Below are 22,513 nucleotides of genomic sequence, written 5' to 3'. Positions count from 1 at the left end.
GACCGGTTTTAGATGCTCTCCATATGCGTTCGAGAGTTATTTTGTTTTTTGGCAATCCTCAGGTGGGGCATGAACCATTTGGGACGGTCCTTTGCGTGAGGATGCGGGGCAAGAGGGGGTGAGAGGAATTAGTGAGTCTTTAAGCAAGGAGTCGAAGGAATCGATGGTTAAGGGTCTATCACAGGGTAGCGTTGCAGGGGGACGGAGGGAAGGAGTGGCTGGGATGTCTGTGCTGAGAAGAAGGGAACCAAGCAGTGTCGGAAAGGAACAAGTTACTTACCTGTAACTGTTGTTCTCCAGCATGGGTCTGGCATGGATTCACATGCTCATGAATATCCCCCGTCGTCAGGTCGGGAATCCTTGGTATAGAAAAAATCATTATCAGTTTTGTTTCTGATCTGTCTTTCTTAGTAGTAACCAATCACTGGTCTCTGGGTCATACTGCCCCCAGCCAATGACTGCCCTGTCCCTAAGCCCCGCCTCTGGCAGTCATCCTCAGATTTGGTAGCAAGTAAAGTGGCAGTATGACCAAGTGAAGAGCCGCAGAGGGGTAGGCTCAACATTAAGCATTAGATCCAAAACTCAACATTCTTACCTCCTCACCAGGCTCACCTTAGGCGAACAGGTTGCGCAGCACTGCTTGGCCGACCTTGGACTCCTCCCTGGAGTCCGGATCGACGCAGTAGAATCTCGTGAAGGTGTGTGTCGACCTTCACGTCGCAGCCCTGCAGATGTCGAGCATGGGCACACCAGAAAGGAACGCCGTGGTAGCGGCGATCGCTCTGGTCGAGTAGGCTCTCGGACGACCGGGCAGCGGTCGGTTTGCCAACCGGTGACAGTGCATGACGCAGCCAGAGAGCCATCTGGAAATGGAAGCCTTCGAGAGAGCCTTCCCTTGATTCACAGGTCCAAAGTTTACAAACAGCTGTGATGTCTTCCGAAAACTCTTCGTGCGGTCCACGTAGAACTTCAGCGTTCTAGCTACGTCCAGTGAGTGCAGAGTCCTTTCAGCCGGCGACGAAGGAGACGGGAAGAAAACTGGCAACACCAAGGGTTCGTTGAGGTGGAAGTCCGACGGCACCTTGGGCATGAAGGAGGGGTGCGTCCTCAGCACCACCCTCGTGTCGTGAAACGTCAAGTATGGCAGCTTGCAAGATAGGGCCTGGATCTCTCCCACTCGTCGTGTGGAGGTGATGGCCACGAGAAACGCTGTTTTCCACGACAGAAACTTCAACGGTGCCGAATGCATAGGCTCAAATGGGGCCCCCATGAGCCTGGTCAGTAAAACGTTGAGCTCCCACGCCGGGGCAGGGGCCTTCACCGGCGGGAATGATCAGAACAATCCTTTCATAAATTCCTTCACCAGTCGATGAGACCACAAGGACGCCCGTCCCGTAGTTCTGGTGTATCGTGAGATGGCAGCCAGATGTATCTTGATGGAAGCGTGAGCTAATCCAGCCTTGGCCAATGACAGTAGGTACGGCAATACTTGAGGGGCCGTAATCCGCAGAGGGTTAATCTTCTGTGCACGGCACCAGACAGAGAACCTCTTCCATTTATGTCCGTAGCACTTGAGAATTGAGGACGCCCTGGCCTTTGCAAGAACCTCTCTGCAGTCGGCCGGGATGTCGTCCCATCCAAACTCTAGTGCTGCAGGAGCCATGCCTGCAAGTTCAGCGACTCTGGGTTGTGGTGAAGAATGGCACCTCCTTCTCTGGAGAGAAGATCTGCGTCCGTCGGCAGCTTGACTGGTGTGGACGTTGACAAGTCCAGAAGGTCCGGGAACCAGATCTGTCTCGGCCATGCCGGTGCAACGAGGATCATCCTGCACCGGGACCTCTTGAGCTGGTTGATGAGCCGGAGCAGCAACGGCAGCACAGGGAACGCATAAAGAAATAGGCCGTCCCAGGGGAACGAGAAAGCATTGCCCATGCTCCTCGGCTGGGGGAACCTGCTGGTGAACCTCCGGCACTTGGAGTTTGTCGCCGTCGCGAAGAGATCGATCTGGGGTTCGCCCCATCGTCGGAAGAGTCTATCCACTTGATCCTGGCGCAGTTCCCCACTCGTGGCACGAGCGCAGCCCTCTGCTGAGTGAGTCGGAGATGGTGTTTTTTATTCCTGCCAGATGAAAGGGCACCAGAAACATCCCTTGGGCGACAGCCCAATGCCACAGATCCTGGGCTTCCTTGGATAGGGCAGGGGATCTGGTTCCGCCCTACTTCCGGATGTAGAACATCGTGGTGGTGTTGTCGGTGAAGATACTCACCACCTTGCCCTTGAGGGACGGAAGAAAAGACCTGAGGGCCCAGAACACTGCGCGGAGCTCCAAGATGTTGATGTGGAGCGACTTCTCCTCCGGGAGCCAAAGGCCTCTCGCGTTAAGATCTCCGGAGTGCGCTCCCCAACCTTCCAGGGAGGCATCCGTCGTCACTGTCACCTGGTGAGCTGGGGTCTGAAAGTCCGTGCCCGCTGACAGATGAGAGCGGGTACCCCACCACCGAATCGCCTGACGGAACGTCTCGTTGAGAGGGACCCTGTCCTCGAAGCTGCCCGTCGACTGGACCCAGCGGGCGTCGAGGAACTCTTGTAAGGGGCGCATCCGAAGCCTGCAAAGGCGCACCAGATAAATACAGGAGGACATCATCCCGAGGAGGGACTTGATAGATCTTACCCTGACCATGTCCGTGGCCAGCAGACGCTGCACCTTGCCCAGAATGGTCCTGGTCCTTTCCTCCGACGGCGAGGCCAGCCGCGCCACTGTGCCGAGCTTGGCTCCCAGAGACAGGGCGACTTGCGACGGAACCAGGAGGGATTTTGGAAAGTTGATGGAGAACCCCAGGTCCGTGAGCAGCTGGACGGTTTCGCAGTGTGCTCCACGGCGAGCTCCCTTGTCCTTGGCCGAATGAGCCAGTCGTCCAGGTAGGGGTAAATGTGGATCCCCTGTAGGCGCAGCCGCGCCGCCACTGGTGCGAGGCACTTGGTGAACACCCTGGGTGCCGACTTCAATCCTAACGGGAGGGCCTTGAACTGGTAGTGCCGCCCTTGGACCACGAACCTGAGGAACTTTCAGTGTCTTTTTAGAATGGGGATGTGGAAGTACGCTTCCTCCAAGTCCAACGACAACAGGAAATCGCCCTCCTCCAGCTGTCCCAGCACGTGCTGGAGGGTGACCATCCAGAACTTCTGCGCCTTGATGTACTTGTTCAGTCGTCGCAGGTCCAGGATGCGGCGCCATCCTCCTTTCTTCTTTTTTATGAGGAAGTACCTTGAGTAAACTCCGGAGCCCCGAAGCCTCTTTGGGACGAGCTCGATGGCACCTTTCTTGAGCATCGCCCTTACTTCCAACAGTAGTTGAGGGACGCGATTTTCCTTCCTGGCCACGGGTGGAACGCGAGGGCACTTCTTCTGGAACTCGAGGGCGGGCCCTTGGGCCAGGGCGTCCAGCACCCAACGGTCGGTGGAGATGGACTCCCACACGTTGACGAACCTCGCCAACCGGCCTCCCACCAGGGTGCTTCGGCGGGAGCCCGACCCCACGGTCGGTTCAATCTTGTTTGGAGGCCGTCTTGCCTCCTTGACCTCCCTGTCGACAACGACGGGCACCACCTGACTTGCCGCGTCCCCTGTAGGCTTCCTGGGACGAAGATATTGCCGCTTGGCGGTACGTGGAGGAGCCACTGCCGGATCCCTTGGAGGCACCTTGTCTGCCTCCAGAGCTCTGAAAGGACGGCCGTCGCTGTTGGAGCACTCCAGTGCCCGGGCAGTCTCCGTGTCTGTCTTGATGGCCTGAAGGGACTCATCAACCGCCTTCCCAAACAGGTTGTTCCCGTCGAAGGGCATGTCCAAAACCTTGCTTTGTACGTCCTGGCGGAAATCCGTCACCTTGAGCCATCCTCGTCGTCTCAGGCAAACGCCGTTGCCCAACTGACAGAAACCGGTGTCGGCGATGTCCGTTGCCACCGTGATGGCGTGGTCCGAGGCAATCTCACCTTCCTGTAAGATTTCAAGGTACTTAGCCCTTTTGGCGTCCGGAAGGAAGTCCATCAGAGGGGCGATTTTGAACCACAACTCCCTGTCGTAGCGGGCTACGATAGCCAGGGCGTTGGCCGCCTTGAAAGTCGTCGCTGCGGATGAGATGACCCGTCATCCCATCGTGTCCAGCTTCCTGCCCTCGCCGTCCAGCGGGGAAGTTGATGTTGAGGCCGATGCCCCCCCAGCTTTCTTCTTTGCCGCCGCCGAGACGACCGAATCCGGGGTAGGTTGCGCCCGAAGGCACAAGGGGGCACCGTCAGGGACCCAGTACTACTTCTTGTACCGGTCCCTCTTTGCCAGCGTCGTGGCAGGGTTCTTGAGGAGGGCGAGCCCCTCATCCTTGATGTCACCAAGAAGTGGTACGGCGAGGACCGTCTTCCTTTTAGCCTCGTGCCGTTGGTAAAGGAACCCCTCCTTCTCTTCTGGGCAGAGCTGGAAGAGCTTGGATGCCCTGGAAATCATGGCATGGAAGGATCCAATCTCATCGGGCGGGGACGCCCGAGCAGGGGAGTGACGGGGGGACACGTCCCGTCGTCGCCTCCATCGTCATCTGTACCTGTCGTAGCCGTGTCCGTGCCTGTATCATCCCCGTGGGTAGTAGACCGGGGGAAGGCAGAGCAGGCTGCAGAGGTGGGAGAGGTGGCGTAGGATGCGTCCTCTTCTTATGCGGTGGACTTTCCGAAGGTCCCGGCTCCGGTTCCACCGTCGGGTCTGGCTCAGGTACCTCCGTCAGGGGGAGGGGCAACCTTGTCCTTATCTCCGAGCATAAGGACTGAACCGCTGACAAAATGGCCACCGAAGTGTCCTGCGGCACTGGAAACGACGGGCGCGAGGGCTCTTGAGGAACCTCGTCGGCGACACCATCGCTCTCGTAGTCGCCCTCGTTGGGATCCCTCCCGATGAGTTGGGCCTCTTCCATGACTTTGATGAGCTCTTCTTCAGAGGTCGTGTCCATATCCACGATGGCCACCTGCCCTTCCCCCAACTTTTCCAACGAGGACTTCGTGTGGGTCTTCTCAATGGGCCTGAAAGACGACTCCCTCTGCGGTGGCAGGGAGACTCTGGGTCCTGAGGTCGCCTCCACTGGCGTAGCCTCCACAGGCTGAGCCAGGGCCGCCGCGACATCCTCAATCGAGGTCTTAGCAGGGTGAATTAAGGCCATTGTCACCTTCTGTACGCCTGAGGCCTTCACCTTGGGGGGAGGGTCCGAGCCTCGCTCCCCCCTCTGCCGGAATCTTCGAGACCGACCGGGGCCTCTCCAGAAGCTTCGCCAGGTTCTCGGACTTCCTCTTACCCGAGCCAGAGCGTTGGCTCGTGGTTGATGGCGCCGGGGAGGATGCGCCCTGCCTGTCAGCCAACGAGCCCGACCGTTCGGCGCTCCCGGTGCTTACGAACTCGCGGTGCTTGGTCTTTTGTTGGGCCCCTGTCGCCGGGGCGCCTTCACAGGACTTAGAAGACCGCTCGGACTTCTTTTTCTTCTTCTCGCCTGACGGGCTCTTTCTTCCCTTCCAGCCAGTTGGCGAGACGGAGGTGGCGATCCTTCATTCATGGTCCGCTCCGACATGTTCCCACAAAACACACAGTCCTTCTCCGTGGGCGTCTTGTCCTCATGGAGACAGTAGAGGCATAACGAATGCTCGTCCTCCTTGAAAACATTCTGAAGCTGGCATCCAAGGCAGGTCCTGAACAGCTTCCCAGGCGTCGAGCTTCCTTTCTCCTGGGCCATGTCCGGGGTAGGCCTCGGAACTTCTGGAATCCTCCAAAAGCATAACTCGACGAAATCTTCACCCTTGAGGGGCGTAGAAAACTCCGAAACGGATCCCCATTGATCGGATGTAAAAACGGTGGAGCTTGAGGCTCTATTTAACCAAAAAATGAGAAAAATCTCCTGAAAAAGCGCGAAAACGCAGCAAAAGCTCGAGAGCTACAGCACGAGGACTCCCAACACTTGAACGTGCGGTAAAAATATGAGGATGGCTGCCAGAGGCGGGGCTTAGGGAGAGGGCAGTCATTGGCTGGGGGCAGTATGACCCCAGCCAATGATGTTTTCTATACCGAGGATTCCCGGCCTGACGACGGGGAATATTCATGAGCATGTGAATCCATGCCAGACCCCATGCTGGAGAAGGTAGCGATGCAGGTCTTTCGTGGTGGTCTCCGATGTCGGTTTACTACGTCCGCTGTGGCTGCTCCACGAAGATTAAACTTGCTGTTGACCTCAACAAGGCCTGACTGAAGAAGATAAGACCCATGGCAGTCGAGGATGACTTTCAGTGGTGACAGGTGTAGTGGCAGAGGTAGGTTTCAGGTTTTCACAGTTTACCGACTTTTGGTCCTTTGGTGCTGCAGCCGCAACACGGACCTCAGGATGGCTTCTTGAGAGCTGGACAGGACCACTGGATTGGACTGCAGACCCTCACCAAGTCTGGACACTCGGGACATCATCTTTGGATTTTGTTGGCAGGAAAACCACTGGACACTTCACGGCAGGCAGTGACCCTGGCCCGTCTCCGGCATGGACAGATGACATGGCAGGAGGAATGCTCCTTTAAGGTTTCTTCAGTGATCTGGAACTGTCACAGCTACGGGTATCAAGCAGCACTATGCCAGGATACCAGCTCTTCTGGGTGATACTCAGCAACTTAGCTTCCAGCCGCCATGAACACTACTCCGGACTCTGGGCGACACAGATGACCTTCAGGCACTCTCTTCTGGACCCACATAGATCCCTTCTCCAGATGGCAGGCAACCAGGACTGGCTTCCAGGACACTTCAGGTGAAGAGCAGAAGTTGCACTATGTCCCCTCATAGCTATGGAAAGAGGCCGCCTATCCAGGTCCTCTGGTTCTGTCCTTTAATCAGCACGGCAGCTTTCAGATTAGATGAAGAGATGCAGCCACAGACTTCTTCCTCCAGCTGGATTTCAGGATGCAAGCTTAAGATGACTTCAGCTTCTGTTTCAGTGTGAGGCCCCCGGTTATACAAAACACTCCCATTCAGTCAGGCTGAGCCAGGCTCAGTCAGCCAATCACACAAAAGTTCATTCCTGCAGGCAGACCCCAATCAGGCTCACAGGTATTCGGGCCATTCACCAGAAACCAGACACCCGCAACATAGGATGTGGATTGGAACCTACTCCCCAGCCTTTCAGGCCAATACATTGCATTCATTACAGTTTCAGTGAGGGCTGGCTCAGGCATTGTGTCACATAACCAAAACCAGACACTCACACCACATATGTATATAGACTACTCACTCCATTCAGGCAGGCTTCACCCCAAGAGTGTTTCCACAACAAGCAACCCCAGGAAAGGCTCGAGGCAGTCTGGCAGCAGACAGACCAAGAGCCATATATGGTCCATCCACGTAACATCCATTCAGGGCAAGGGAACAGAGCCAGAGCTTTGTAGGACTTTCAGAAACAAGGGGGTAAGGCAAAGAAAACCAAGAGGCCACCAGTGGCCATCTTGCCTTTGTGTAGGAATCCATTGATTTCTATGGCAAGCCCTGGGTATCCCAAAATGGAGGCTACCTAGAGCCTCTGTTACATAAGCTGCCACCAGCCCATACCTTGCACTGTGGCCAACACACATGTACCCAAAACATACAATATGGGTACAAGGGTGTACAAGTTACCAGAGTTGTCCGCTCCATGAAGGTCTCTTCTAAACAGGTTTCCCCTTGCTCATCCAGGACCATCAAGGATAACATTGCTCTCTAGCCCCTGCACTCGCTGATTTCTGCAAATCACTCTTAACACTGGATCTTTCCCGCTCCTCCCTTAAGCACTCCCTTGTGCGCCCACTCCTGAAACAACCTTCAGCAGAACCTACCTGCCCTGCCAACTACTGGCCTATTTCCATCACCCCCTTCCCGGAGAAGCTGCTGCAGAAGTTGGCATTGCCCAAACTCAACTCTCACACTGAACTTGTTGGTGGTCTCCACGACCATCAATCTGGATTCAGAGCATCCAGAGGCATAGAAACTGGTCTTCTGTCCACCCGTGAAGACTTGGTCGCATCTCTGAACTCCAACTCCCCTGCTGTTCTCATCCTTCTCGAGCTCTCCTCTGCCTTTAACACAGTCAACCATTCCAACCTCCTACACAGGATCCACAATACCCTTGGTATCTCGGAAGGGGCACTGGACTGGCTGACATCCTGTCTGACATTTTTTCGCAAATCATCCTGGGCACCTTCTCTCCTACTGCCTTCTCCACCTGTGGTGTCCCCCCAGGTTTCTATTCTCTCACCTTGGCTCTTTAACATCTACCTTGCTCTGCTTGCACGCCTCATCTCCTCCAACTTCCAGTTTTACGCAGATGGCACACAGCTCCTTTTCAAACTGCCTGCTGACCCTCTTGCAACCTCCATCATCCCCAACTGCCTATATGCCATCCAGTCCTGGTGCACCTCCAATGATCTCTGCCTCAATGCCTGTAATACTGAGATCCTTCCCATCGGGACCACTGCTCCATCCTTGTTCCCTTGACTCTGACCTTCCTCATTGGACTCTCCCCGGCTCCTCCTCCTGAAGCCAGAAACCTTGGAGTCATCTTCGACTCCTCCCTCACACTCAAGACATTGCCAAGAAGTCCCACTTTCAGCTCTTCCTTCTCAAAGGAATTCTCCCTTTTCTCACTTTCCCAGAGAGGCTCAACATTATCTAAGCCCTGGTTCCCTCTAGGCTTCACTATTGCAATAGCCTTGTGAATCTACCTTCTTCCACTCTGCGACCCCTTCAGCTAATCCAGAAGGGGGCAGCAAGACTTATCTTTGGCCTTAAGCCAAGGGACCACATCTCTCCCCCCTGCCCCCTAAAAGACTACATTGGCTCCCGGTTAAATGTAAATCCCTCTGCATCATCCATAAGGCTGGCTGGGCCCGAGGACCACACCATCTTCAACTTTATCTTACTAAATACTCTCCCTCAAGACTACTACGTTCCTCTTGCACCAACTCTGTGTGTAAAGCGCTTTGCTAAACAGAGTGCAGGTGGTTGATCGCTTTCCTCAGTTGGCTCCCTTCTATGAACAGCCTTCCCCTGCCTCTGCACCTTGAGCAGGATTTCCTTAAATTCCGGAAGCTGCTCAACACTTTCCTCTTTACCTCCTTCCCTTCTTCCCGTAGTCCACAGCTGTAGGCGCTCCCTTAAGTATACGCAATGTTAAGTCCGATCCTTGTCATGTATCTGTGATCAGTTATACCCTCCATGCTCTTCGAATGGCAAATGTCTGTGCTGCATTATATACTGTATTATATATTGTATTCACATGTATGCACCTGCCTGTGACAGGCAATGTAACTAAGCTTCGAGACTTCTTGTACTGCTGCGCCCAGCTGCCTAAGGGTTTGGTGCGCATTATCAAATTAATAAAACAAATCTGTATTCTAATCCAATAGTCCAAGGGAAAACAGTAGTTCCAGAGAATGGTTATGTTCACTTTCCATTTAATGTGAGGCCCAAGACAAAAATCAAAAGGACTGTATTTTCAAAAGCTATTTTTCTATGGCAATGAGACAAGCCATGAGTGGTGCGACAGATTCATGGTCACTTAAGGCACGATAATAGGCCAAATATTACGATGTCTATTTGCGCTGCAACTCTAACGTCCATTTGAACTCCTACAGAAGAGAATTTGTGTATCACTTGCTTGCAACCACCTTCCCAGTGCTAAGAATGTGACATACTTGTTATGAATTAATTTATTGCTAATTGACCATAGCAATGCAGAGAAATGTACGCAGCAGGAAAGGGGTTAAACGTTTTTTCGTCAATATATACAGAAATATTTTAGACAGCAATTAACAATTGCAAAAGTCCATAGCCCAAATGCTCCCAGTTTACACTTTTTCTCTGTGACCCAGAGTAAGCCTGGACACCACCAATCGCAAAACCCATTACTGCTCATTTTTCGTCCAAATAAACGATCCATCGGCCAAATCAGAATCAGGTCAGCTTATCAACAGAAGGCCCGAAAATCAGCCTTTACACTGCCTACAGAGTTTTAAAGTGATTGCCAAGAGAAATGTATCGCTCTACAAAACAACTAAAACGTGCGACTGAGCTTTTAAGTAACAAGTTTAAATAGCAAAATTTGATTTACATGCTAAAAAAGTAAAACAGTAATCCTAGTACTGAAATCGTTACCACTCTAAGTAAAACGGTGGAGAGAGACCAGTACGGGAGGTACATGCAACTAAGGGGTACTTTATGAGGGGAATCCCTATGTATAAATCAACCTCCACGCCCTGCCGACACTGCAGATGGAGAAACTTGACTTGGTACAGGCGTTACTATTCAAGCATGGGGGAAATAGTGATTGGAGATTTCAACGACACAGCCATGCTAGAGCTGGATTGGTCGTCACATGGCGTCAGGATCAGCAGCCCACACACACAATTGCACACTACCATCGAGGCCACTGCGCTCAGACATCTGAGGGAACAGAGGCATTCCTTTTATTCAAACGTGCACACATCCGTCTCATGGTTAAGACTACTTTATGCTACCTGGCACACTAGCGGGTAGGGTAGAATCAGCCACTCTCTCCCCAGAGGCATCTCTGACTATGCCCCTTTGATCATTAGCATTACATGTAGGGAGAGCAAGCACACAGGGCCAAAAACTCAATGCATTCTACCTTATAAACCGTGACATAGCAGACCAACTTCACAAGGGAACAGAGGAATACTTCCACATTAACATAGGAACTGTCGATAGCTACTCTACATTGTGGGAGGCATACAAGTCGGTCATGAGGGGGCAAGCCATTCAGGAAATCTGACACTTCAAGAGGGAAAAGCAGCCACAACTGCTACAGTTGCAGGCAGACGTGGAGGCAGCAGAGAAGAAACACCTAGACCAGAACACACTGGAGATGAAGAGGGGCCTTGTTAGGGTGGCGAGTCTCTACAGATCAATGGTGCTAGATGAGGCCAAAGTGGCATACTGGGATAAAAGGGTTAGGATATATACGATGTAGGGGACAAATGTGGGAGAATGCTGGCCTTGCTAGAAAACTATAAGTTACTCACCGCAGTGACTAACATACTCTTAGTCCATAGTCCCCCTTCCTCCATACTGTAAAAAATCTTCCCCTTTAAATTTAGAGGCGCTAGAACATGCGCTGCCCTGACTTTGCCCACCAGTGCCACTCCTCAGTCCCTATAGATGCATCGACAATATTAACGTTGCCTAATTATACCAGTTTTATTAGGGGGGGGATGGTGGGACGTATGGAGGAAAGGGGACTATGGGCTAATAGTACATTAGTCACTACAGTGAGGAACTTATGACTACTCTTACGTCCCGTCCCCTTTCCTCCATACGGTATGGCGATTACAACTCAAGGTAACCCCAGGGTGGAGACGTGACCCTTAAGAAAACAAGTTCCTTAATACTGCATGCCCGAATGCCACGTCTGACCTGGAGCCGGCATCCAAACAGTAGTGCTTACAAAAGGCAGAGGGAGTGGCTCACGTCGCTGCACTGGTAATGAACTGCCACGGAACGTGTCTCTGGAATGCGACCACCGTGGCCTTGGCTCTGACAGCATGGGCATGCATGTTTGCCAGAAGCGGCTTGTACTGCCCCTCATACGCCTCCTTAATGGCTGCCACCATCCATCTTGCTATGGAGGCCTTGGAAGCCCGATATCCTGGCTTTGAACCGCCAAAGGTGATATATAGAGCATCAAATTTGCGGAAGCTCTTGGTCCTGTCCAGATAGAACTTTAGCGCTCTCCTAAAATCTAAACAGTGCAGAACCCTCTGTGCATCGTCCTTGGGGTCTGCAAAGAAAATAGGGAGTACTATCTCCTCGTTTAGGTGGAAGGCCGAGGCTACCTTAGGAAGGAATGCAGGATGCGTTATGAGGACCACTTTGTCCCTGTGAAAGGTAGTGTATGGCTCAGAAGCCACTAGAGCTTGTATCTCAGTGACACGACGGGCAGACGGAACACCCACCAAAAGGGTTGTATTCATGGTGACCAGCCGGATGTCTGCAGATGTCATATGCTCAAAAGGCTTTTGCGCCAAGGCGCCCAACACTATATTGAGGTCCCACACGGAGCGTGGCTTCCTCATGGGCGGGTAGAGCCTAGTGAGTCCTGTCAAATGTCTTAACCACCAGATTGGCAGAAGAGAAAACATCCTCCAAATTCCGGTAGGCTCCAATGGCCGCCTGATAGGTGGGGCATGTGTCAATCCGCACTCGAGTGTGCTAGGTGTGCAGAGAAAGACAATACATCGTCCAGTGAGCAAGTGAGAGGATCTACTTCCTTGGACTCAGCCCAGTGGCAAAACCTAGACCACTTGCTTTTGCACTGGCTCCTAGTGGCATCACTCCTAGCACCCTGAATGATGTCTAGATTAGCCTGCGAGAGGCACAGATACCTCAGAGTGACCTGTTCAGGCACCACGCTGCAAGGGCTAACTTCTGTGGGGCGGGGTGTATCACCCTGCCCCCTTGTTGGTCCGACAGGCTGAGTAGCTCCGAAAACCATGGCCTCGCCGGCCACCACGGAACTATCAGAATGATACGGAGGGGCCGGGACTCTTATCTCATCTTATCAGTGCTGATAAAATCGCTCAGCGGATTGAGCACTCGTTGCGACCTGAGCGTGATCTGCAGGTCGCAGGGTCGAAACCCGGCAAGGCAAACCCAGCCTTTCATCCTTCCAAGGTTGATAAATGAGTACCAATTTCGGTTGGGTGATATTGTATGTAAATATGTGCTCTGTAAAGTGCTTTGGATTAAGGAGCTATATAAATAAAACATGATTATCATCTTGCATATCACCGTGTGCACCAGTGGAGTGGCAGGGAAGGCCTCAGCGTTCATGCTGTTCCACTGAATCTGTAACGCATCGCCCAGTGAGCCTAGACCCTGTCCCAGCCAGGATTTAAACTGAGGGCACTTCCTGTTGAACCAGGTGGCAAAGAGATCCACCTGAGGATAACCCCATCTGTTGAAAATCTGCTGAAGGACATGGTCGTTCAACTGCCATTCGTAATTGTCTGCCCCCAGCCTGCTGAGCCCCTCCGCCTCCAGGTTTGACTCCCCCAGAAGGTGGATCGCCGTCAGATGAATTCATTCTCCAGGGCCCATTCCCAGATGCTGACCGCGAGGGTGCACAGGGGAGGGGTCCTGGTGCCACCCTGCTTGTTGAGATAATACATGCTGGTGGAGTTGTCTGTCTGAATGAGGATCGCTTTTTCTGCTGATGAGCAGTAGGAAGGCCTTGAGAGCCAGCCAGATGGCCTTCAGCTCTAGCCAATTATTGTGTGCTTCGTGTTCCTGCAGAGACCAGACTCTGGACACTGGTTGTTCAGGGTAGCCTCCAGGGACGAATCCATGGTGATGGCGCTGCAGGTTGACGGAAGGTCCTGTCTATCCTCAGATTGCAGTCGTGCTCCAACAGACTAGGTCCTGGTGTAGGAAGGGAGGAATGCTGATGAGTTCCACCTGTGAGCCCTGCTCCTGATTCCACGAGGCTGCGAAGTGCAGCTGTAATTTCCTCATCTTAAGTCTTGTGTAAGGTACCGCCAAGAGGCAAGCAGCAATGATAGCCAGGAGGTGCTGGTACCACCATGCTGAAGTCAATTCTCCGCTGAGGAAGTGGCCAACGGCCCTCCTGAGGGCTGCGATCTTGTCTTCCGAGGGAAAACTCTCTCGGATCTCGTATCCCAGATGAGGCCGAGGAACGTTGGACTCTGCGTTGGCTCCAGTTGAGACCTTTTGAGATTAATGGAGAATCAAAAGTCTTGCAACATGTTCATGAGGGTGGAGGAGGAATGCTGAACCACTTCTGAAGAACTCGCCATGACCAGGCTGTCGTCTAGGTATGGGATAGACATTGGGCCCCGAGAAGGGCTGCTACTGCGTTCGTAAGTCTGTTAAAGACAATTGGGGCTGAAATGAGGCCAATGGGTAGCACCTTGTATTGAAAATGGAAGCCCAAGATCCTGAACCAAAGGAGGGACCGATGGGGCTGCCAAATAGGGACGTGTAAATACGCGTCCTTCAGATCCAGAGAGCATATCCAGTCTCCCATGCACAGTGTCTCTGCAATAAGCGCTGGGGAAACCATCTTGGGAAAGGTCCAACACAACTCTCAGGCCCGCCTGGTTCTTCTTGTGTGTGGCGAAAATCCTGGAATAGAAGCACATGCCCCACTGGGAGGCTGGGATTTCTTCCACTGCCTGGCTATCTACGAGCGATCAGAGTTGCTGGCCCAATCTGTGGGAGGAGAGAGGAAAGGGGGTACTGGTAGGCTGTACCCCATGGACACTACTGATAGGATCCAGGGGTCCGCAAACCTTGCGTGCCAATTGTGTGCGTGGAAGCCTGCCCTTGCCCTGAAGGGAGCGTCATGCCTTCTTTCCCTCGGAGGCTGAGGAGCGGGACTGAAAGACGCCCTTATTCCCCTTCCTCTGCTGCTTGCAGCAGTGTTGGCTTGGAGATCGGTCAGGCTGCCTGGACCGGTGTTCTTGGAAGCCCCGGAACCCGCCGAAGGCCCTACCCATGTTGGAACGCTGGTGCGTTTGACTGTAGGTCTGGGGCATGGACTTTGTGAGGATGGATAAAGACTTTGCAGTCTGTGTTGGAATGGAAGAGGTTGCTACCCTCAAATGGAAGGTCAAATATGCGTTCATGGACGTCCAGGTTGAACTTTGTGGGCCAGAGCCAGGCCATCATGTGCGTGGCGATGCAGAAGGCCCGGCCTGAGGTGTCAATATGCACCACTGTAGACTCCATGATATCTCTAGCCACCATCTTCACTTCTGCCAGCCGCACCTTAAAACACACCAGACTGCACCGCAAGTTCCGGAAGGAAGTCGGCTATTTTCCACCAAAGCCTCCGATTAACAGCTGCGAACATGGCATCCGGATTAGCCTGACGAAGGTGCAGAGAGGTGTTGGAGTAGACCTTCCCATACGCCTCCAACATCTTCTCCTCCTTACCTAGCAAAGCCAAGGACGTGGTGGCCGATGACTATGGAGGCTTCGGGTATATGGAAGCTGCGGCAGTCACAGAGGAGTGTGGTAGAGGGTGTGCTGACAACTAGAGTGTATCCCCCCCGTTCAACTGGCGTCGAGGCGCATGTTTGTGGGCTATGCCGAGTGGGGTTTCAGCCATCCCTTTTTCGCCAGAGCGACAAGGTCCTTCTGCATCGGAATATCTGTTCTAGCAGCAGGGCATAGAGTGAGGACTTCGGCCAGTACCCCCGCCTACGGTTTGTTCAACCTCTGGTTGTGGAAGCCCCAAGTATTCCACCAAACCTGCAAGTCGATCATGGAAGGCCTTGGCTGACGTTGGCCTGTCTGGGTCGTCCTCATCAGTGTCCACTAGGGTGTCTGACCAGACTGGGGCCGGCGGAGGAGTGCTGAGAGTCGTAGGCTGAGGTGTGGGGATTGCAGCCAGAGGCTGCTGCAGAGGCTGTTGTGGAACGGCCTGAGCTGTGGAAGGCAGGGGAGCCGGAATCGAAGGCAGCTGGGGCTGCCCATGGGCCCGAGACACCAGAGCCCTAGGAGGAATGACTATGGGTGCTGGCAGAGGGACTGGTGGTCGCATGTCCCTGATAACATCCCAAAGGATGCAGCTCATCTGAGGTGACCCCATCAGCGTGAGGAACTTCTCAACTGTCCTCACAGGCTGGTGAGGTGGCAGGGGGTACTGACGAAGTAGCGGCTGGCAGCTGGGGCCTGTGCATACTCTGCCTTGCCGGTTGCAGGTGTTACCTGCCCCGCGATGAAGACAGATAAGCTGTAGGCCACGTACCTGGTTGACCCCAGTCCCACCTGGACACTCAATCTCCTACCTGGACACTCGATCTCCTACCTGCTCCCCAAAAGGGGTCGGTGTCTGACGAGCGGCCATCTTGTCTGGTGCAGTGGCCATCTTGTCGAGCTGCATGTCACATGCCTGCGTCGTGGTGCCTGGCTCGCTGGGATTGGCCTCCTCCAGGACTCTTGACGGTGGAGCTTGAGGCCTACCCTGCACCTCAGGACAAGATCTGGCAGACGTAGAGACCTCGGCTGAAACGCCAGTAGTGCTGCGTACAGGCGCCTCCTCAGACATTTGTAAATTACTAGGGTGTAGCCCCTCAGGTGTACACCCGGTAAAAGAACCTTGCAGTACCTCAGCACCGTCTCCGGTAGGATCAAGCGACCCCTCAGCCTGGCGGCCGGTAGCTGGATGAACCTTGGTACCTGTGATGGTGTGAGGACGGGTATGGTCCCTCCCGCTCAGACGCTTCCTTGGGAAGGAATCACCCTTGCGGGGTGAAATGGAAAATTAGAGGCCCTGCCTTGGACCTTGATCTGCGCTTGACGAAGTTCTTCAAGTCCTCTGGAGGCGACTTCTCGAAGAGCTCCCTCCACCTTGCTAACCTGTTCATCAGAGCACGAGGTGTGAGCATCACACGCAGTACAGCCCTCCCAGCCGTGGTCGGACCTAGGCAGCGGAGGCACAGAGCGTGGGGTTCGGATGTAGGGAAGAGCCTTTTGCAAGCTGGACACCTGCTGAAGCCCAAGGACGTCGACATGTGCCGGAGAGGAGCGTGGCGCCAGAGGACCGAGTACCTGGTTAAAGATTAGAAGAAAAGGCAAAAAGAAAGACATTATCCAGGGAAGAGCACGTGGAATTATAAGGCCGAAGCTCCACCCGGGAGCGCTGGTGAAAACGGTCCATCCCCATCGACACGGAAAAGAGGAGTGGTGCCGGTGGGCCAAGTCAGGGGAGCGCATGCTCCCGGGGCCTGACCTCTGCACGCCTCTAAATTTAAATGGGAAGAAGATTTTTTTCTGGTGAAAAAGGTTCAGTCTCCCGTCCCTAGGAGGGACACTCATACAGTATGGAGGAAAGGGGACGTAAGAGGGAGGAAGGATCCAGCTGGGGAAGAGAAATCCTGCCTGTGGGAAGGGGTGGGGGGAGACAGAGGTGGCACGGAAAGGGGAGGAGTTCACCAAAGCTTTTGCCTGACACTATCATCAGCTGTGTAGGGAGAAGGGGACGTCTGATGTGTGAGACGTCAACTACCTTAAGGAGATCCAACAGAGGTTGGAATTGAGCAGAACTTGGACAAGATCCAGAGAGCGGTGAGCCAGCGCCAAACCAAGAAAACCCCGAGACCAAATGGGCGCCCAAGAGAATTCTGGAAACGAGCTGGATCCGAGGTGAAGGGGATAATGTTTATAGAAAGCCTTACCAAAGGCAGTTTGCCGGTAGATTTAAGACAGGCATTGATAGTTTTTTATATGAACGGAAAACCCCCTGAACGATGTGCTTATTGCCCCATCTTGCTGCTCAATGGGGAGTCCAAGATACTGGCAAAGCTCTTGGCGAACAGGCTAGGTAAAGTGATGCAATGTGATCCATTGGGAACAACGTGGGTTTTGCAGGGCAGAGTTACTAGAATTAACCTCAGAAGGGTTAACAATGCCCTAAGCGAGTCATCACGATTGTTGGGCCCGCACGCTGTGGTGGCTCTTGACTCGGAAAAGGCCTTTGACTCTGTACAGTGGGACTACCTCTGGGCGGTTATGGAAAAAAATTAGAATCGTCCCCAAATACATCAACTGGGTTAAATTACTCTATGCTAATACGGAGGCCAGGGATATACATCTAGATCATTCACGCTACAGAGGGGAACCAGGCAGGGGTGCCACCTCTTGCCGCTTTTGTTCCTACTGGTCACTGGTCATGTAGTCTATGGCAGCAAAGTGAGATCTGACCCCTGCATCATATGTTTCTCTTGCCCCGGGTGACCGGGGTGGGGCGGGGGGGTTGTAGACTGCATCTCACTATAAGCAGACAATGTTTTGATTTACATGGGAGACCCTAAGGTTACCAACTCAGCGGTAATGGAGGTATTACAGAAATTCAGACTTAAGTGGTCTCTGTATTAACTGGGATACGTCAAATTATGCTGGTGAAGGAGGAGAAGGAGGCCATACCAGACAACTGCCCTCGAAAAATAGGCAGGGAATCTATCAAATACCTGGGTATCCGAATAGGGACAATCTGGATCAAGAGGTTGCAAGGTGACAGCAGGTACTGGGCAGCCCTCCCCATCTCGATGATGGGCAGGTTCAACCTGATAAAAATGATGGCATTACCTAGGCTCCTTTATGTCCCTCAGAACACTCCAGTGAAGATCCCCAAAAGGTGCTCTGAGCCATAGAAAACATTCAAAGGGAGATCATATGGGGCATATCTACTCCGACAATAGCACACGGACTAGATCGGTCTGGGAAGGTGGGCTGGGATTTCCTAACATACAGAAATGTTACTGGGCTTCTCATTTCATGGCAATGAATGAGTGGGTATTTGGCAATAGAGCGCTGGCGCATATCAGGTTCAGAGAGGGAAGGAATTGGTATCCGCCCTCCCCTGCAATTGATATAAGGCCATCCTCAGATACAAATGACCAACTGGGTGTACGCACACTTGCAACACTGAGGGATACACTTAAGGCAATGTGTTGGGAGGGTATTGTGACATTGGAAGCACCACTGTGGGTTAACGATCTTCCAGATGTAAATAAATTGGGTCTCCAAAATAGGAGATAGCCACTGGGGGCGGGGGGGGAGGGAATCAGGAAACTACAGCATGTCATAGTACAGGGCCAACTGTCTTCTTTCTAATACATACGGTCTAACGCACAGAGATCGTTATACGTACATACGACTGCAACATGCTATGACACAAGAACAAAGATAGATGGGATATCCCTGAACGCTCTCCTATAGAAGCCAATCTCTTGGCAGGGGAAATCGCGGGAAAAGCAACTACTGTGCTCCATCATGTGATAACCAATTTCACCTCAAACCTCTGGCCAAACTGAAAGGCAAATCGGAGGCAAACATAGCGGAAGAGGAAGATTGGATAGAGGTTGTAGGCTCATCCAGGGAAGGTTGTATAACATGCAGGCTGTGCATCGTTCAATATAAAATACATATATATAAAATGTGTGCAAATTGTAGCCCAGAGAGGCTACATTGCATGGGAAGGGCGGCTGACCTGTTCTGTTTTGTTTTGCGGTTAAAGAGCACAACCAGCAGATTTTTCCACACAATTTGGGAATGCTCCACTACACAGGTGCTCTGGCGCTCGATCGATGAATCTGGAAATTGCATCCCTGATCTCCCGTGCCAGACTGCCCCAAACTAGGGCTGCTACACATCTAGGTTGACACAGGCATTAACCCCAGGGAACAGAGCCTTATCAAGACGGCTCCGATAGGCAAAAGTGACTTGGCAGTTTGCAGGGGTAGTCCCATCACACCAAGTATACATAAATGGAGAGAGGGGGCGGACTACTGTTGTGATTTGGAACAGAGGGTATACAGGGATAGGGGTGCCCCCAGAAACACGTACAAATCTGGAGCCAATGGATAGAGGCGGTATGAATTGGTGGAACACGAGGCGGTTAGGCCGGATCATGGGTCAAGGGGAGGTGGGGGGGGGGGGCTTATGGATGTCTTAAAGGGGAAGGGGCTGGTAACTGGTACCACGGATCACAGAACATCGATCAGCGATGTGGGATTGTACTGAATGTTGTCTCATGTTGTGTTGTTTTACTTCCCTGCAATGGAAAAAAAACAAAATCAATAAAATATCTTGGAGAAAGATAAAAAAGAAAAAATGTTTTACAGTGTGTACTGTGTTTTCTATAGGAAAGAGGAGCATTTAGTTATTCAATCTATCTTCACGTATACAAGATTTTATATTAATAAACTGCATGGGTGACCGTGAATTACACACCTTGTAATGTCATACACCAGTAACGCTCCAGCAGCCCCTCTGTAGTACGACCTTGTGATGGAACGAAAGGATTCCTGCCCAGCCTAGATAAAGCAAAAAGGTTGCATTGTTTTAGAATAGGTATGCGTTGCAGAAAAACAAACCAATAAGCAGTTGAATTTTCAGTTTTTCTATGCAGGCTGATGAAAAGGAGACGAGGATGCATAAGGAAAACACATTCTTGTTGATGTCGAGACCCATAGTTCGTACTCTAGAAAAAAAATTCTTTAACAAAACTTCGAAATCTTTTTTGGCAAAGCCAGACTACCAAATTGCCTGAATGGCTTCACAATACATAATCACCCCCTTAGAGCACAGAATGGACACCTAGCAACTAAACTCGAAAGACAAATCTGAAAGGAAGCAAATAACCCAAAGGTCCACATTTGAATTCAATAACCTGCTTTCTGGGACACTAGAAAAAATTAAACCCATTGTCCATAAAGGATGAACGACATCTTAACGCCCACCATCTGCTGGTGTAAATGTTGTTAGCAGGACAAAGAACATTTTATGTATCGCTAGGTTCAACCAACAGTCCACAGAATAAGTTTGGGACTCTTCATGTGACCATTTTGATGCAAGAGAAAATAAAAAATTTAAATGTTGCGGTCCATTCCATATCCTGCACAATATAGCAGTAGGCATGCTCCAGTGAACTAGTTTCCTTTTTGATAATTCACTCTTAACAGAAAGCTAAACAACTCATTTTACACCGACAGGAATATAGAAGCAACATTATGCACAATCTGCAAGATTGTGCATCTTTTGGCAGTGCGCTTTGTAAATAATTATCCGTTTATAGGAATTTCAGACTGGCAACACTTCTTTCTATTATATTGAAGAACAATGACAGATCTACAAAACGCAAAGCTATTCTTGATGTGGAGTTGCGCATTAACTCATTGTTTACATTTCTTCTTTCTTCCATTGCTACGAAGTAAAGTATGTTGGAAAGCATCAACAATTAGGAAAGAACAAATGATAATCACCACGCCTGACAAAGAACATATACTTTCTTTTTGTAGTTGCTTCTTGCTTGACAGTAGACTGGCCCCACATTATTAGACAGTCCTGGGATACTTATCCAGTGGATCACTCAGTTGTCATGGGCTTTGACCTACCCTCCACGAGTCCTAACACCAATAAAATAGACAGAAGATACAGTCCAACTAACAAGATATTGAATGACAGATTTTAAGAGGATGTGCCCCCAATTCATTCTATTGAGCAGGAGTCACTGAAGACAGTGAAGTCGGGAACAGGGTTGGCCACTTTTAAGTGAGGGACAATATGGTGGAGAACTAAGTGTAAGAGACACTAGTGGTCTCCTGGTTACAGCATTTTGTCTGCTGTATGCATCCCTGGTTGCAACTAAATAGAGACGAGTCGGTATCAGGTAATAATATCCCCATATATATGGTTGCCGTAAATAATATCGGCGGGAAAATGTCGTGGCAATATTATTTGGGTGACCATATATATATGGGGACGGGGCAAAAAAAAATCTTTTTAAAAAAAAGAAAAAAAAATAATGTTTGGGGGTTGCGGGGGTGTCCCCCGCATGTTCCATGCAATGTTGCCACAAAGAAACGGCCATTTTTCGGCGATATTTTTGCATGGCGAGATTTTTGTGGCGGCATTATTACATGGAACCGACGAGTCACACTTTCAAGGCGGTGCATGGTGCTGAACGACAGAGCGCATATTGCCAGCCAGCCATGATCCCTCAAATTCCCCCTGCCTCCAACCCCAGGATGAGATGGAAGGTCTGACTTTGTTGCAACAATGACAATGAACCCTGTCCCCCTCTGCGCAGCCGCAGGCTCTAGACCGAACCCAACACAGGCCTCATATTGCGAGCCCCAGGCCCATAGTGGACTACCTTCAGAACGTGGCTGGTATCGCATTGAAAATTCCAGAAAGGCCCAATAAGGCGAAGGAGCATGCCACAGACCTTAAGCCAGCCAAGCAACTACACAGATCTTTGCTGAGCATGGGGCATCAATGTGCCTCTTCATGCCAAACAAGGCTCAGGGGGAGATGTCAAGTGCCACACACAACCACAGGTGGTCGCTATACCAGCTCAAACAGCAATGATGGGACCCAGCTCTTCCATGGCATGTTCCATGCCGGTAAAATACCTCAGCGAGTTGAGCGCTTGCTGCTGCGTTCTGTATGTGATCTTGCAGGTTTTAATCCCAGCAAGACCAACTCAGCCTTAAGTCGATAAAGGAGTATCAACTTCGGTTGGGATAATGAATGTATGTATGTAATATGTTCTATGCACAGCACTTTGGAAAACCGCTTTATAAATAAGACCTACATTACTCACCATAATTGTATTTCTGATGATTGTATCGGCTTAGATTCACATGCTGGGCATATAGTCCGACATCTAGTGGTAATCACAGAGTATTGCATTTTTCTTTCTAAGATCAAAAAGGAAAGTCAACATGGCCGTGACCAACACTAACCCTAACGTGACGTGTAGTGTAGTGTACCCAAAATCCTTCACGGGTCGCGGTCCCACTGGTTTTCAATTAAATATGTGCTCAGCCACTGGCTTTACATATTACATACATATTTACATATATTCTGATAAGACAAAACTTTAAAAATCTCAAACAATCTAAAACAATTTGTTAATATCCTCTTAGAATAAAATACC

The 22,513-nt window shown here is 51.4% G+C and overlaps 1 protein-coding gene across 1 annotated transcript in view; it reads right to left on the bottom strand.

Moving 5' to 3' along the window:
- Positions 1–22,513, bottom strand: part of RAB2A (RAB2A, member RAS oncogene family) — a 543,971-nt gene that overhangs the window by 309,129 nt on the left and 212,329 nt on the right. Inside the window, exon 4 of the mRNA XM_069621096.1 lies at positions 19,804–19,886. Within this exon, the coding sequence (XP_069477197.1) occupies positions 19,804–19,886 (83 nt within the window). The remainder of the gene's footprint in view (positions 1–19,803; positions 19,887–22,513) is intronic.

This window comes from Ambystoma mexicanum, chromosome 5q, assembly GCF_040938575.1.
Source record: "Ambystoma mexicanum isolate Mex_15411 chromosome 5q, UKY_AmexF1_1, whole genome shotgun sequence".
Lineage (NCBI taxonomy): Eukaryota > Metazoa > Chordata > Amphibia > Caudata > Ambystomatidae > Ambystoma > Ambystoma mexicanum.
The sequence above is the reverse complement of the archived record's forward strand: the minus strand, read 5'-3'. Positions and strand labels throughout refer to the sequence as shown.